Source organism: Helianthus annuus, chromosome 2 (genome assembly GCF_002127325.2).
Source record: "Helianthus annuus cultivar XRQ/B chromosome 2, HanXRQr2.0-SUNRISE, whole genome shotgun sequence".
Classification (NCBI taxonomy): Eukaryota; Viridiplantae; Streptophyta; class Magnoliopsida; order Asterales; family Asteraceae; genus Helianthus; species Helianthus annuus.
Window position 1 is genome coordinate 165,605,574 of NC_035434.2, and position 17,668 is coordinate 165,623,241.

The window sequence follows — 17,668 nt, forward strand, 5'->3', positions numbered from 1 at the left end:
AATGAATTCGCTATGAAAGACCTTGGGCCACTCAGTTTCTTTCTTGGAGTCGCGGTCACTCGACAACACAACACTATGTTTCTTTCCCAACAGTCATATGCTTTGGATATTATCGCTCGGGCCGGGATGCAGTCTTGCAACCCCGTCACTACCCCGGTTGACACGCACTCCAAACTGAGTGCTCACTCCGGCGAGGACTTTCATGATCCTACTTTGTATCGTAGTCTCGCTGGAGCGCTTCAGTATCTTACGTTTACACGGGCCGACATCAGTTACGCGGTACAACAGGTTTGCATGCATATGCATGCCCCGAAAACAGGTCATTGGAACGCTTTAAAGCGCATCATTCGGTACATCAAGGGCACTACTTCCTACGGTCTTACCCTATGCTCATCCGCGACTCCTTCTCTTGTGGCATACACTGATGCGGATTGGGCCGGTTGCCCCGACACTCGACGGTCCACGAGTGGTTATTGTGTCTATTACGGTGATAACTTACTCTCCTGGTCATCTAAACGCCAGCCTACCATATCTCGCTCCAGTGCCGAAGCCGAATACCGTGGGGTAGCTAACGTCGTTGCTGAAATTTGCTGGTTACGCAATTTGCTTCTTGAGCTTCGACATCCTCTCACTCGTGCCACGTTAGTATACTGTGACAACGTGAGTACTATTTACTTGTCAGGTAATCCGGTGCAACATCAACGTACGAAACACATTGAGCTCGATATTCACTTTGTGCGGGAACAAGTTCAGCGAGGTCAAGTGCGAATCCTTCATGTGCCCTCTCGTCACCAGATTGCTGACATATTCACCAAGGGGCTGCCCCGGATACTTTTTGATGATTTTCGTTCCAGTCTCAACATTCGGCAACCTCCCGCTTCGACTGCGGGGGTGTAATAGGAGTCAATATTGTATTTCCATAATTATGTCATTGTAATTAATTCTAGGGTTTTGTACATACCTATATATATTTGAGGAATGAGAATACAGAAGGCAAGAAAGCCATTTACCCTAAAATCTTACATATATCCTAAATCCTACGAAAACTAAGTCGTTTTCGCGACTTAGTTTTATCCCGACTATAAACGGGATCAAATAACCATAGATTGGTTATTCTAAGTCATAATAACACCTTCATAGAATCGTTTAGTTAACGATTCGGTAGAGCTCGGACACGTAGTTTAACTACGTCGTTAAACTAGAAACTGATAAGTTATTCCATGTTAGGAATGCTTTAGTTGCACCCTAGCGAGTTCACATTGTTGGAATGACATCACGGAGTCAAGTTAAGCTAGCTTTGCACAGGAATGTCAAGGTGAGTTCATAACCCCCACTTTTTACGGTTTTACGTTTTTATAAATGTTTTTGGGGGTGGAAAGACATGCAAGTTTTTGCAAAATCAAACACTGTTTCAATGAATGAAAACACATATTTACAAATCATGTTGCGAATGAAATTCAACTAACTCGAAAGGTTTACGAAAGGTTTATTCTAAACATACCAGTTTTACAAAACAAACGCGTATTTTCGCAAACGTGCATGATTTTCATGACTAGTGACAGGAATGTCTTAGTTACTACAACGGGACTGGGTTGTTCTGCGTACGAACAACGAGACAACCCAATGGGTTTTTGTCCCCCTTTTTCTTTTGAAATACATATTAACTAGGGTATGATTAAGCTATGGAATGAATTCTTGGATCACGTGCGAATAGGCGCTAACTTAGGCACCATTAATCCTTTTAAGGACCACGGAACACGGGGTAGATCTATCGGGTACGGGCGAGCCCCACTCACGGTCCTTGTGCGGCCACTTAGAGTGCTTTTGTGTCCCTGTCGAAGTGAATCGACACTTAAATCGTCTACCGGGTTGAGTGCTTCCTATGTCGGCACACATATTAATGTCTTAGCTACACATTAATGATCAACATGTTCATAGACGCATTACATACCTACTTATAAACTGAACTTTCAAATGTTTTTAAGATTCATTTGACGCAACTCGTATTACATGGATTTACAAACTTTGGTAACGTTTTTCAAATTATACCTAAGTAAGAGGACGTGCTGATCCTGCTTGCAAAGGTTCGTTTGGGCTCGGCCCATTCTCTCTCGTGCAATGCACCAAGACTATTGTGGGCTAGACTCACAGTTTTTCATAAATCATGCCAAGAAAATAATTTTACTATATTTTCTCAACAACTTTAAACCGGTTATCAAAAAGATTTCTTTTAAATCTTTTCAAAACAAACTATGAACTCGCTCAACTTTATGTTGACTTTTTCGCATGTTCTTTCTCAGGTTGCATTTTCAAAACTACGGAACGGTTGGAATAGGAGAACCCATGGAAATTCGAGTACCTAGCAGGCGTTCACTATTTAGAAGTCTTAACCTTTTGCTTCCGCTATGCAATGAAGATACCGGTCCAGTCACGCCAAGCTCTGATATTTCGGGGTGTGACAGCATAATGCCTATACCACCAATGAATTACTCTACCTTTGTTACAATTGGAAACCATGGAGTTACTCATGCTTACTACGCATTTAAATGTGAATATTAATTTAACTAAAGAATCTTAAATCAAAAATGGAGAAAAATGCCCGGATAGTCCCTGTGGTTTCGTATTTTTTCACCTATAGTCCCCAACTTTCTAAAATTACCTGAATAGTCCCCAAGTTTTCATTTTTTGTTCCTGGATAGTCTCTGGGTCTAACTTCAGTTTGTTTTCTCTATTAAGAGGGTGTGAAATGACAAAAATACCCTTTCCTTAAAAGGCCAAACCATAGGGACTATCCGGTCATCTTCTTCATTTTTATTTATAAAACCCCACCACCACACTTCATCTTCAACCTCCACCCACCATCACCCTCCTCCACCCTCCACCATCACCGCCACAGTCACCATCACCGCCCCACCCCACCCCACCCCTCCCCTGGTCTTCTTCTTCCCCAAATCAAAATTATTGAAACCCTATCACTTGGGTTAACTGATTCCTATAGGCTTCTGGACTTTCTGGTATCGATTTCAAATTGAACCCCCGAGTCCACATATCCCAACAACCTGCTTGGGTAAAGCGGAATGAGGTCGATGTTGTTCCTTATGTTTAGGATCTTGACGTTGGAGAATTGATTGAGACGATCGTTGAATGCTTGGTTACCCACGTGTGGTGAAGCGAACACGATTGCTGAAATTGGGATGTTTGTGATACCGTTGGAGTGCATTACTGAATCAATAAAAAAAGAATACATTTTGTTGGTCAATTCAGCCCCAAACTGAGAATTTTCACACCATGTAACTGAACTAAACATGAACTACACAAGAACTAAACAATCCCCACAAGAACAATACCTAAATTGTAGCCTGAAACTGGTGATGAACCGGTGAAATATGTTGCTTCTGGGTGAGATGATGGTGAAACCAGAGACGATGGAGTGAGAACTGGAACCCTTAGTTGAAAGGAAAGATGGTGAAATCAGAGATTGAATCAGAGATCGAATAATAATTTGGAAGTGTGACGAATGTAGGGCTGCGATTTGAAGGGAAAACAAGGCTGTGTCAAGTGGTGATTATGCTGATTTCTTCATTTTTATATTTTTCCACCAACTGTTTGATACTTGACAACACTTATGTTCTTGCACTTACTTTTGTGAAAGATGAGCTGGGTTTATTGTTTCTAATTTTGATTTTGATTTAACAGGCAGGGGGTTTCAATAAATTTGATTTGGAGGGGTGGGGTGGGGCGGTGATGTTGACTGTGGCGGTGACGGTGGAGGGTGGAGGAGGGTGATGGTGGGTGGAGGTTGAAGATGAAGTGTGGTGGTGGGGTTTTATAAATAAAAATGAAGAAGATGCCCGGATAGTCCCTATGGTTTGGTCTTTTAAGGAAAGGGTATTTTTGTCATTTCACACCCTCTTAACAGAGAAAACAAACTGAAGTTAGACCCAGGGACTATTCGGGAACAAAAAATGAAAACTTGGGGACTATTCAGGTAATTTTAGAAAGTTGGGGACTATAGGTGAAAAAAGGCGAAACCACAGGGACTATCCGGGCATTTTTCTCTAAAAAATGGGAAAAACTCCGGCGACTTCTTAAACTTATAGAAGAAGATGACTCAAATATTTTTTTATGTCCGGTTGTTATGCACATGCTAACAAACCCAATGCATAGTCCTTTAATATATATATATATATATATATATTTTTGTATCGTTAGTAAATATTTAAAAATCGATATTTATTAATATTTTTTATGTACGTTCAGTTGTTACAAACCTAGTGCATATTTTAAAAATAATATAAGTATATTACTTTAATAAATGCTAACAAACCTAGTGCATTTTTTAAATATAAGTATATTACTTTAATAAATAAATGCTAACAAACCCAATGCATGTGTTTACCCTTTAATATGTTTAGTAAATCTTAAAAAAAATATAAGTATATTTTATTTTATTTTACTTTAATAAACGATATTAATCAACAGGACTTGGATATGTACAAGTTTTATTTGTATGGATTATTTTATAACGTTAGTAATTTAACTATTTTACCATATAAATGAATTTTATTGTTGCTTTTGACTAATTAATTTTTTATGAACAAGGAAAATGTTTGTTAATAATTAATTTCTAAATTTCAGAATGAACTTTTGCATATACAAATACTAGGTTAGAAACTCGTGTATTACACGAATAGAATATTTAAAACTTAGTATGGTTTTTCTTAATTTTTAAAAGAATAAGTAACAAATTTTGAAACAATTATAAACCTTATAACCATATCAATGACAAACAGAAATTACAAATTATAAAAGGTTTGAGTTGAAAATCTAAAACACATGAAACGAATCACCATCCTCCATTAGCAAATTCTTTTGAAGAACCACTTTCAATAACATCATCAGATGAAGGTTGGTTTAATGCTAGAAACATAACAACTGTATTAGAAGTAAAAGAGTGCATTTCACAAAGAAATAGATAATAAAACAAAACAGAAATACTTCTTAAAACTAAATACTTGGCGTCATAATGGTCTCGGTGTAAACTCCTTCCTTGGATCAACGGAAAAAATCACTAGGATAAAAATGATGGAACTCCTTCGCCTTTCACATCATGGAACTCCTTCGTCTTCATATCAATTTCAAAAGCAGTCGTCACAAATTTGCCATCACGTGTGTCATGATGGAAGTTGCATGCAATGAAAAACAATGGCGTAGCATAGCGGGGGCGGGAGGGGGTGGCCGACCCCCCGAACTTTTCGTTCGGTGGTTGAGAGCATGTAGTTTTCGTATAGAAATTTTTGGGTAATGGGTATATACGTTTTTGACCCCCCGGTTTTATAGAAATTGTTTGGTATATACATTTTCGACCCCCGATCGAAAATCTCAAGCTTCGCCACCGATGAAAAAGGCATCTTGTTAGGAAAAGCCGACAACTTTGTCCACGTTTCCCCTTTAAGAGCATACGTACTGGGGCGTGATGTGCCCTCATAGCGCCAGTATGGCGCCGGCCACACCAACACGAAGGGCGCTATGCCCCAAAAAGAATTCACAGCGTGATTAATTTCGCGGCGTTATTCGATGGATTGTTTGATTTTTTGACCGTTGTCAAACGGTCATATATTAAAAAAAAATCAATTTTTTTTATTTTCCCACTATAAATACATTCCTACTCTTCCATTTTTTTTTACAAATCAATACATTCCAACTCTCATTCTCTATATATTTTTAAAAAAAGTGTTGAAGCTAGTCTCACCTTATTCAAAAAAATGGGTTCCCCGTCGGAAGACTCTTTCACCGAAATTTACCGAAATTTTTTTTCGCCCGACGAAGACGCGGCCGAGGAAGAAGCGGTTACGAGTGCATGTACTTTTGTGATACAAACATTTGAGCACATTCGGCCTACTCCCCCTCCACGACCCATCTTGCGACGCACCTATATCTTGCGAGATCGTGAAGCCGCGAACGAGCGTTTAATGAAAGACTATTTTGATGCGACACCGGTTCACGGACCGAATGTTTTTAGACGTCGTTTTCGGATGAGCCAAAGGTTATTTTTGCGTATTAATAATGATTTGGAAAATAGGTATGATTTCTTTAAGCAAAGAATGGACGCGCGAGGATATCTAGGCTTCACCTCAATTCAAAAGGTCACATCGTATTATCATACGGAAACACGTACGACATCAACGACGAGTATTTGAAGATGGCGGAGAAAACAACCCGAGATTGCTTGGAACATTTTTGCTATGGTAATTTTTATTGTCTTTTATTTATTTACTTTTATATATTTATTTTTTAGTAGCTTACTAGTAAAATTTTTGTATATTAAATTATATTTTAGGTATATGCCAGTTATATGGAAAACGTTATTTGAGACACCCCACTTGGAACGACCTTCAAAAAATATATGAGGTGCATCTAGAAAAGCATGGAATACCCGGCATGATTGGTAGCTTGGATTGTCGTCAATGGCGTTGGTATAATTGTCCAACCGCATGGCGAGGTCAACATACACGGGGTGATAAAAAAGGGCCAACTTTGGTATTACAAGCTGTTGCGTCATACGACCTTTGGGTTTGGTCGGCCTTCTTTGGTGTAGCCGGGTGTTTTAACGATATTAATACGTTAGAGGCTTCACCATTAATAGAGGGCTACATTTCTGGAACTATACCAAAGGCCGGTTTTCATGCAAACGGGAACGATTACGAGCATGGCTACTACTTGGCCGATGGTATCTACCCGGAGTATTCGATTATTGTTAAAACGTTTTCTGAAACGTTCGATGAAAAAAGAAAGTATTTTAAAAAATTACAAGAGTCTTCGAGAAAGGATATCGAGAGGTGTTTTGGGGTTCTACAGCAACGATGACATTTTCTCAGAAATCCTTGTCGCATGTGGCATAAGGATAGAATACGAATGACCATGTATGCTTGCATCATTTTGCATAATATGATCATTGAGGATGATGGAAGAGCGATATGCCAAAACTATATTCCCGAAGATTTAGTCAAAGGAACCCAAGCGACAATGGAAGAGAGACTCGCAAATGCTCAACTATTGCGATCTAGAGAAATACATAACACGTTGAAGGCGGATTTGGTTGAGCATGCTTGGGCGATTCGCCCAATTCGATTCAACAGTGATCACGACGAAGATTCCGAGGAAGAAGAGGTTGAGGAATTCGAAGACGGGAACTTTGAAGACGTAGGTTTGGATGCTGGAGAAAACGAAGAGGAAGAAGGAGAGAACGAAAATGAAACCGAAGAATAAATTTATTTTTTAGGTGTAATTTTTTTTTGTTTAACTTTTTTTTAATTTTAATGTATTGTTTTTTATTTAATGGAATGTTTTTTAATTTTATAAAACTTATAAATTAATTAAAAAATGAAAATTAAATTAATTTAGTAATGATGACAAAGGGGCTTTATGACTACGGCCTCAAATTGCATAACGCCCCATAAAGTCCCTTGTTGACGTGTCATGCCACATGTCGCATAACGCCCCCAAAAGGGCTTTATGACTACACATGCCCTAAATAAAACTCCACAACTCAGCTGATTGCCTAGGAAACAAATTAAGTTTGTTTTGAACAATCAATAAATTCCAATGATAACTTGTCATATACCGATGATCTGAACATTTGAATTCAGAGTTAAAAGGCAAAATGAAGTATCTTTTTTTTGATAGTTATCCCAAAATTCATTCAATGTACAATATAAACTATTTTTAAAGAAAATACCACTAGACCGGTTAAATGGGTAGGGGTACTTATGTAATTGAAGTTTTATAATTAACTTTTATAGACGCAATTATAACTTTGATAAAGAGTTAATCAAGTTTTTAAAGTGGTCGTCGTCGGAAATTAACAAATGAACAAAACTAAATCCCAACAGTTAGAATGAGAGGTGGAATGGAATGAGTGATTACGAGGGAATGAAGAAAAGAGTGTTTGGTTGGTTAATGGAATGGAATCACCCATTCCAAAAGGCATTCCATTCCCTCAAAATCATTCCTTTCACCCCATATGTTTTTTTTCCATTCCATCCCCTCTTGCACCATTCATCAACAACACCATAACCCACGACCTTCGCCACAACCCACCACCACCACCCACCACCGACGCCATCTCCGCCACCCGCCACCACCTCACCCCGACAGCCACCGCCGCCGCCGCCGCCACCCACTCGCCACCGTTATCACCCACAGCTGCGACCAACCGCCTACGCCACTCGCCGCCGCCGCCCACCACCATCGACGATTCCACCACCACCGCCACCACCAATCGCAGCCGGCGCCACCAACCGCCACCTTTGCTGCCACCCACCACCAACGACCACCTTGTCCCCACCACCACTCGTCGTCACCGTCGCACCGCCAATCGCCGCCACCACCACCACCCATCGCCGCCGCCGACACCCACCACCGCCACCTATAACCACCCATAATCACTACCATCGACCACCACCACCACTCACCGCTAATTTTATTACTCCGTTTTTTTTTTTTTTTTTTTGCCTACCGAACAATACACAATAATAATTCATTCCATTCACATGGTAACCAAACAAGACATGGAATGGTAATGATCCATTGCATTCACTCGTCCATTCCATTACCTCGTCCATTCCATTCCTTCGTCCATTCCATTACCCCATACCAAACAGACCCTTAGCATGTCCCTAATCCAGGATGCATCGACGCATGATCATCTAGTCTAGACATAATATGTTATCTTTGTTTTATAATCATCCCTTAAGCTACAAATAGTCTAAACCCTTCTTTCGATATATGTCGTTTAGTATACGGGCATCTGTTTCCTAATTTTAAATTCCATATCAAGATTGTGTTACAAAATATGTTTTGGAAGTTACAAGCGTTTCGAAAAGGTTTGTTTTACATCGGTTATTTGGAAAATGATTTATTGATAATATTATTTTTACGTATACAAGTTTACATGTTTGCGAGTTATTTATGAGCTTACGAGTTAATGAGTTTGCATGTTTACGAGATTACATGCTTACGAGATTATAAGTTAACGAATTACATGCTTACATGTTACAAGTTTTGAACATATATGAGTTTATAAGTTTCAAGTTTAAAAGTACGTACATGTATTATGTTACTAATCCAGTCCCTTTTCTGTGAGAATGACCATAAACTCATCATTACGTCGTAAAGTGATATGGCACATCGTGACAGTGAGTTGATTTCACGCCGTCTCAAATTATAAGCTCATAGAGCAACATGGTACTTTATGTACAAACAAGGAGTCATATAGATATATCCTAGGAAAAAGTAAATGAACATGTTACAATGGGAATAGGTTATGTGATTTGCCAGTACGTTGTTTTCCACATGGATGTATGGGCTAGCTACCCTATGTCGCCCATGTTAATTTATTGAACCATGGACTTCGGCTATATTTTGCGTATCATGTTTTTTTTTTTTTTTTTTGGTTATCAAACTTTGTGTGTTGTGTCACTCATAAAAAACTCACGTCATAAAAAATTGGCCACGTAAGCAAAAAAAAAAACTAAGTTAGTGTCTAGTTAGTTGGGAGCAACAAACACACAAAGTGTTAAGTTGAGAGTGACGGGGGTCAAAGTGCTAGTTAGAAGTCGCAGCACCTGTCGGGGACAAGGGTTGTTAAGGTTTTTACTTCACATGGTCACAGTGGTGATAATGTGTTGCGCATTCTACAACTCGCAGTCATGTCTGTGCATATGTCATTGTCAATAACTTACTTGCTTCACATTTCTACGTGCTACATGCTGGTTATGCGTAAATCACTTTCGCTATACTATATGCTATTAAACTTGTGTACTCACCTTTACACTATGTGTATTGACTTTATTTTAACGTATGTGACAGATGTTTAGGATGTTGTGCTATATGCTTTCCTTGATGAAAGAAGTAGGTGGTCTAGAAACGTCATTCAATAAAATTTGAGTTGTCGGAACAATTATTTGTCTTGAGAACAATGTCTGTAATAACTATTTATGCTTTATATGTTTATGGTATGGGACATGAACGTTAAATATATTGTCACTAATAGTGTTATGGATTCTATTGAGCAATCTGTTTCGCTCAGTGCCTCACCCCGATGTTTCCGTCATCGGTTGGAGTGTGACAACACATGGGTTCACGGTCATGTAAGCAGTGACGAAGCTTGAAAATTTCCACCGGGGGGTCGGAAGTCACCGGACCTAAAAGTATATATCTAAAAAAATGATTGTTTTATAAAACCGGGGGGTCGTAAACGTATATACCTAAAAAATTCTATACGAAACGTACGTACATACATAACACTACTGAGCGAAAAGTTCGGGGGGTCGGGCGCCCCCGCCAACCCCTTCGTAGTTGCGCCACTGCATGTAAGAAACATTTGACTTTCATCTAGTATGATATATAACTAACGAATTCTCGCCGCATTGTGGCGGATGGTAACTCTAGTTATCGCTAAAAACAATCTGTAAAAACTTCTTTATATACAACGGTTCTACTACGGCTACATATATAATATAAACATGTATTGTGTATTTAACTAAATAAAACAATACGTTAAATGAAAAACGATCTTGCATAAGGTTAAAAGTAAATTTAATCACATAGCACAATAAAAATATTGCATTTAGTAGTAATATACAGATTATAGTCGTTTGTTTATTTTGCATTTACTACTTATCAAAGTATATTTCTTATTCTTAATATATAACTTTAATAGCATGCAGAATATCGTTTTTTATTCTTAATATGTAACTTTAATAGCATGCCAAAATCCTTAAAAGAACACCAAAACCAACTTGGCAAAATAAAACAACTAGAAGTATAAATTATTTGCAAAAAGAGGTTTGATAATGAAAGATTCGATTGACTTGAAAATATGTATTAATGAAAGACTTGAGTTCGATCAGATCCGAGGAAATAGCATCGGTTTTATTACCATTTTGTTTGATTCCTAATATAATAAATATTCGAAAGTCAAGGGTTTATCTCATCAAGATCCAATGACCCTTTTCCACTTGCTATATAAACTTAACCAAGATCATATAGTTTTCTCCATCAACAACCGAAACAAGCAATGGATCAATACAAAGGTTCAGATGTTGACAAATACAGATGCTTCATGAGTGGTGAAGGTGAGAAGAACACCACATGGAGGTATGGTAAACCCCCTACCTATGAAGTGGTCAACAAACTCTTTGAAGAAGGCAGAACCACGATATGTTCATGAATCTATATACGCGATATTTTTGTCGCATATTATATGTTGACGGGAAACAATGTACGTGAATAAAAGTAGATACGCGACTAAACGAGAGTTATTTCTTTCTAACATGGCAATATATATATATGTTAAGCCATGGCCCGCAGGTTCATTGGAAGAACAAGTTCAAAATCTGGTGAAAACATGGGAAATGGAGTTGTTCCATAAAATAAACCCGAAAGATCGTAAAACAACTGATGTCACAAAGTTAGAAATTATTGTTAATGGTAAACTCATGAGAAACTTACTAAGCTTTGTTGTTTGTGATTAATATAAACTATTAATATCCTAACGACCTGTGATTTTCAGGGCGTAACCCTTTGACACCAGAAGGTGTAGCTGAGATAGGTAGAGGGTACAATATGTTTCTTCAAACTTCATTGCCAAAAAATTTACGACTATACGATCCTACTGAGGAAACTGTCGATACGGCTCACGAACTCTTCACCACTACATTTGAAAAAGGTTTCGCAATGGAGATTCTCCATGTTTATTCTGGTCCTCCAGTGATCGTGTATAAGTTTAGACACTGGGGTTACATGGATGGACCGTTCAAAGGCCATCCACCTACCCACGAATTGGTAGAAATGTTTGGTGTATGTGCAATGAAGGTGAGAATTAATACAACTTACTTCCTTTTTTTTTTTACCGAAAGCTAATTTAACTTTTTTTACCGAAATTGTTTTTGATTTTTAATTGTTTTTTAAATATGCTATGCGAGTATTATTATTATTATTATTATTATTATTATTATTATTTAAAATATAAGCTGAGACAGTTTTTTTTTTACTTTTTAAAATGTAATTTTGGGACAAATCATTTTTGGTAGCTACATTTGTAACCATTTCATTTCGGTTGCTATGTTTGCAACCATTACTATCGGTCACAAACTTTGATCATGTTAGCAGTCTTTTTAACGGGTGTCTTGATCTCAATGATCCGTGTGTCTGATTGTTTTTTTAGTTGGATGAGAACTTTAAAGTCGTGAAGATGGAGTTATTTTACGATAGAGGAGAACTGCTCGCCGGCCTCATGAAGGGTGCAGGTGCCACAACTGTTGCAACCGCTACTGGTGGGGGATCTTCGGCATGCCCATTTTCTTAAGGGATGAAACACTGATTCATTTGCTAGTAAGATGAATATGATTCTATCTAGATGGAATAAATAAAGTTATGTTTTTATTTTTCATTTGTATCGTCTGTTGTTGTATGGAGGTTCAAAAATCAAAATCTTTAGTTTTCATAGTTGTAACTCGTAAACATTAATAAAAATAAAGTAATGTTTTTGTTTTTCATATGTTTCTTCCAACGCTTGGGACATTTTGACATGTTGAGTTTTAAATTTATAATATGTTCTTTAATATTATCGTGGGTGATTATGAAATGAATATTCATATTCCGTGATATATTTATTGATTATTGATTAAGGGGTTGTTTGATAGCCTCTTAATAATTTCATTAAGAGACGACATTTGAATCGTTCAAAGGTAAAGCGTGTTTGGTTCACTAAAAGCAAACCTTCGAATCAGTAAGTCATAGAGAGCCTCCGAATCGGATATATTTATAAATATACTGAATGGAGCCTCTTATTTGGTCAGAGGTGTATATGAGTTATGTCTAGTGGAGATAGATATAATTGGATAGTTTCGCTCGTGACACGATAATACTCCACTGATCCGTCAGTGATTCAAATTTACTGTTAAAAAAAAAATTGGTCAGAGGTATTAATGGCTCGGATGGTAGATTCCAAACAACCCCTAAGTTTATTCTATCTTATATTATTTATTGGATTATCTATTTTATTTCATAAAATGTTATCAACGAGATCTACGTAGTAGGAGAGGTACCGACTATGTGTTTAGGTTTGGCGCTTAAGTATATATAATTAAGTTTTGGTATTTAATCTTAAACTTTAATAATTATATAGACAAAAGATCATATACATATAACTTTAACGTACAAAATGTATAAACTGGAAATTTTGCTGAAAAAACGTGATGGCATTTTCGTAATTATTTGTAGTTATCAAAATTACTCTACAAATGATCTCGTAAGTAATTTTGATGTTTGTAGAGTAATTTTGTAAAATGTTCTTGTAGAGTAATTTTGATTTGTAAGGTAATTATCAAAATTACTCTACAAGTGTATCAAATTACTTTGCATCAAAATTACTTTACAAGTGAATCAAAACTACTCTGCAAGTTTATCAAACAACATACAATTCAAAATTACTTTACAAATGATCTTGTAGAATAATTTTGATCTTGTAGAGTAATTTTGTATTTTTTTAGCATTTAGTTACGGGGTTTAGCTTTATGGTTTAGTTTTTGGCATTTAGTTTGGGTGTGTGTGTGTGGGGGGGGGGGGGGGAGGGGGGTTAGGTTTTTTTTGGTGAGGTAGAGTTTTTTGATTAAAATTACTTTACAAGATCAAAATTACTCTACAAGAACATTTTACAAAATTACTTTACAAGATCAAAATTACTCTACAGGATCATTTGTAGAGTAATTTTGATAATTACCCTACAAGCAAATATTTACGAAATTTGTACTAAAGTCAGCTAGTGGTATTCAAAGAAGATATCCATATTAGCGTACTGCCGGAGAAAGCCTACAACCCGAAGGTTACCTTGAAACTTGTATGAAGAAGAAGATCAAAAGTGTGTGGAGAATAATTTGCATATAGCTGCTGTTGCTGGTGTATCTCTGATGTGGGTATGGAGGTGTATTTATACAGCTACTAGGTTGAAACAGTCAAAACGAATTAAATGAGAGGTTTAAATTGCATTAAACGTCTTCAATGCAATTTAATACGTCATTTAATTCTCAGTCAAAGCCTATTAACTCGTCAGTTACGAAGCTGGACTGAAACTGCCCAGTCATTCAATGCTGGAAGCTTCTGCGTGCGCGCCCAGGTTTGCACGCCCATGCGCGGTGCGGCATCTTGGCTCAATGCCATGCGCGCGTGCGCCACACTGGCCCATGTCCATGCGCGCTCATGCGCGGTGCGGCCTCTTGGCTCAAGCCCATGCGCGGTGCGGCATCTTGGCTCACTGCCATGCGCTCATGCGCGGTGCGGCCTCTTGGCTCAAGGCCATGCGCGGTGCGGCCTCTTGGCTCAAGGCCATGCGCGGTGCGGCCTCTTGGCTCAAGTCCGTCCATGCGCGCGTGCGCCACGTCACCTGTGAGCCTATACGTGCGCGCCACACAGTCGCGTCGTATTGGCTCACTCTGGTGCGCCGCGCACGACACAGCAGGACCCATGCACCATGCGCCCAACCGCGCGCATGACTGCCACGTCATGCGCCGCATCACCTACCACTTGGTCCTTGCAACCCTTGTGCTCCACCACGCGTGCGCCATCAAAGCGCCACATTGCGCCTCATCGCCCACGCAACGCGCGCGCGCGCGAGCGTGTGCGAGTGCGAGTTAGGGTGCTCCGCACCCTTCGCGAGGACACTAGTGTGTGCTTCCATGAAACAATAAGGATGGAGATTTCCACCTTAAATACCCATTTAAGTTCCATCTCTCCTCCTATGTGGGACAAGGTGCTACTTTCCCTTTATTTTCAACATTGAATGTTCCAAACACCCAACTTTGAGCATCGATATCTCATTCATCTTAGCTCGGTTTTGGACGTGGTTTAGTTCGTTGCGAAGCTCTTCCAACATAGAACACAAACCCACAAATAAATACATAAAATCCGCTCATTTTATTATATTTATTTCTAGTCCAAAAATAGGAAAAAATCATTTTCCTATATTTGTGAAAAATGTTATTTTCACCTATTTTTCCAACAGATAGTTTGTACTTTGGATGTGGTAAGATATGGCCAACAGGTTCACTCGAAGAACAAGTTCAAAATCTGGTGAAAACATAGGAAATGGAGTTGTTCCACAAAATGAAACCTCAAGATTTCAAAACAGTTGATGTCACAAAGTTAACATTTTCTGTTAACGGTAAACTCAAAAGAAACTTCAACTTTTTTTTATTTATAAGATCAAGATGCATTATATTGAGAACCGCAAGAGCCATATGATGCTCTTGTAAACTGCGAGAACCATATAATGGGATTTATACATTTGTAGACAATGTATAAAAACGATAAGTAAAGGAAGTGGGAGAGAGAAACACTTGCGCTTACATAATTGTCATGTATATCACATTCAAAACAAGATGTACAAATCCAATATGTTCTCATGGGCCTCAACATTTTATTAGTTCTTAAATGAGCGTGCCTCTTTAAGATCAACCGTTGATATCTATGATTTTCAGGTCAGAAACCTTTGACACCGAAAGGTGTAGCTAAGATAGGTGGAGGGTACAATATGTTTCTTCAAACTTCATTGCCGCAAAATTTACGAATGTATGATCATAGTGAGGAAACCGTTGATACGGCCCACAAACTCTTCACCACCACGTTTCCAAGAGGTTTCGCGGTGGAGATTCTCCAGGTTTATTCCGGCCCTCCAGTGATCGCGTATAAATTCAGACATTGGGGTTACATGGAAGGACCATTCAAAGGCCAGCCACCTACCGGTGAATTAGTAGAATTGTTCGGTGTATGTACAATGGAGGTGAGAATACAATTTTACAACCTTTCTTTTACCCAAATTTATTTGAACTTTTTTTTTGTTTTCATGATTATGACTATTACTAAACAAATTCTTCGTTTTTTAAAAGGAAACGGATCTAAATTTGATTTTTTTTACATGTCATGTGTGAAGTTTTTACGACCAATATTTCTGTAATTATTTTTTGTATGCAAGTATAAGTTCTGATGACCAATTTTTATTTTAGTTTTATTTTTTTAAATTAAAGTTGCGAACGTTTATTCAAACGAAATTTATTTTTATTTTTAAAATATAATTTGCGAGTGAGACATCTTTGATGGTTGCTTTTGTGACCATTTCAATTCTGTTACGACGTTGGAACATTTTTGTCAGTCGCAATATTTGATTGCCTTTGCCTGTTTTTATAGTAGTGAATGTCGTCTAGGTGTCTTGATCTCAATGATTGATGTTTGATTTTGGAACATTTTGTTAGTTGGATGAGAATTTCAAAATCGTGAAGGTGGAATTCTTCTATGATAGAGGAAAATTGCTCGCTGGTCTCATGAAGGGTGCCGGTGCCACCACTGTAGATTCCACTACGGGTGGAGAGTCGTCAGCATGTCCTTTTTCTTAGAGGAAGGGATATGGATTCATTTGCTAGTAAAATGAACATGGAATAATTTAACGTGATTGGGAAAAATAAACTTATGTGTTTCTTTGTTCCTTTTGTCTTGTGACTAATTGTAATGTGTTATGTGTATGCATGTTCAAAATCTTCAAAGTTTTCAGTCATAATCAGTAATGAAAATTTACACTTTGTCCTATAATCGAAGCTTTGTACCTTACTGTTGGTGCACTTGTGTCTGTACTTTGTCTGTATTCGGTCACGATGTAAACGATGTCCTGATTTGTGTTGTAAGTTGACCAAGTCAACCATCCTCCGGTTTGACTTGGACAACAGTTTGTATATTGAAAGATGTTCTGATCGAAGGATAGCTTCTCGAAGGATTCTGTTGATCCTTCGAGGTGCACGAAAGATATAGTTCGACTGTTAGACCTCGAAGGATGATCCTTCGAGGTCAATGCTGATGATTCGAACAACTTATCCTCGATAGATGATCCTTCGGACCATCTATCGGATCCTTCGATCTGGCATCATAGGCTGGGTATATATATATACCCATGCAGTGTATGTGTGAGAGTTAGTTCTGTCATTTTGCACATCCGAGAGATAGAGAGCTTTGAGAGCATTCTGTCTGGAACTCACACACACACTTTGAGAGTTTATAGAACATTTCTGTAAACATTGAGCTTGTAACCGAACCCTCATTGCATTAATACAAGTTGTGTTAATCGGTGAACTTGTGTGTTTGTTTCTCTACTTGCTACTAACTCGGTTTGCTTGCTAGCTTGGATTCCGCACTCGCTAGTAGGTTTGTATAACAAGGTTTAGGTTCGTCATCCACCGGAAAGGGACCTACAAGTGGTATCAGAGCCTCGCTCTTTACCTTGTTTAAAACCGGGTTTTTACAAGTTTTGGTGTGTTGAAACACTTGGTTTTGCACCTGTTTTTACTGAGTTTCTTGCATTTTCTTTGAGTAAAAACGTGTCTAAACTAACCGGGAGTGTTTAAAGTGGGGTTGGGTAACTTAAAAACTTGTTTTTGAGTAACTTTGTGTTTTCCGGCGAAAGCTCCGGTTAAAAATTCCGGTGACTGTGGTTAAGATAAGGTTTTTCATTTTTGGCAAATTTTCAAAGTTGGTGGTGAAAGGACAGCCTACACATACCATCTTGCCGAAAGTTGACTTACCAACCTGTCATCTTTTCACCAACCTTTCACATCAGATCAGT

General features: G+C 38.2%; 2 protein-coding genes across 2 annotated transcripts; both read left to right on the top strand.

Annotated features, from left to right (window-relative positions):
- The first annotated feature begins 11,040 nt into the window (after nucleotides 1–11,040).
- On the top strand, nucleotides 11,041–12,512 carry LOC110926948 (pathogen-related protein). Its single transcript, XM_022170565.2, has 4 exons — nucleotides 11,041–11,221; nucleotides 11,361–11,493; nucleotides 11,576–11,877; nucleotides 12,230–12,512. Exons 1-4 carry the CDS (start codon nucleotides 11,081–11,083, stop codon nucleotides 12,368–12,370), a joined length of 717 nt encoding a protein of 238 aa, XP_022026257.1. The 5' UTR covers nucleotides 11,041–11,080; the 3' UTR covers nucleotides 12,371–12,512.
- Nucleotides 12,513–15,089: 2,577 nt separating this feature from the next.
- Nucleotides 15,090–16,451, top strand: LOC110907515 (pathogen-related protein). The gene is made up of 3 exons (XM_035982902.1): nucleotides 15,090–15,223; nucleotides 15,540–15,898; nucleotides 16,311–16,451. Exons 1-3 carry the CDS (start codon nucleotides 15,148–15,150, stop codon nucleotides 16,449–16,451), a joined length of 576 nt encoding a protein of 191 aa, XP_035838795.1. The 5' UTR covers nucleotides 15,090–15,147.
- Nucleotides 16,452–17,668: the final 1,217 nt, after the last annotated feature.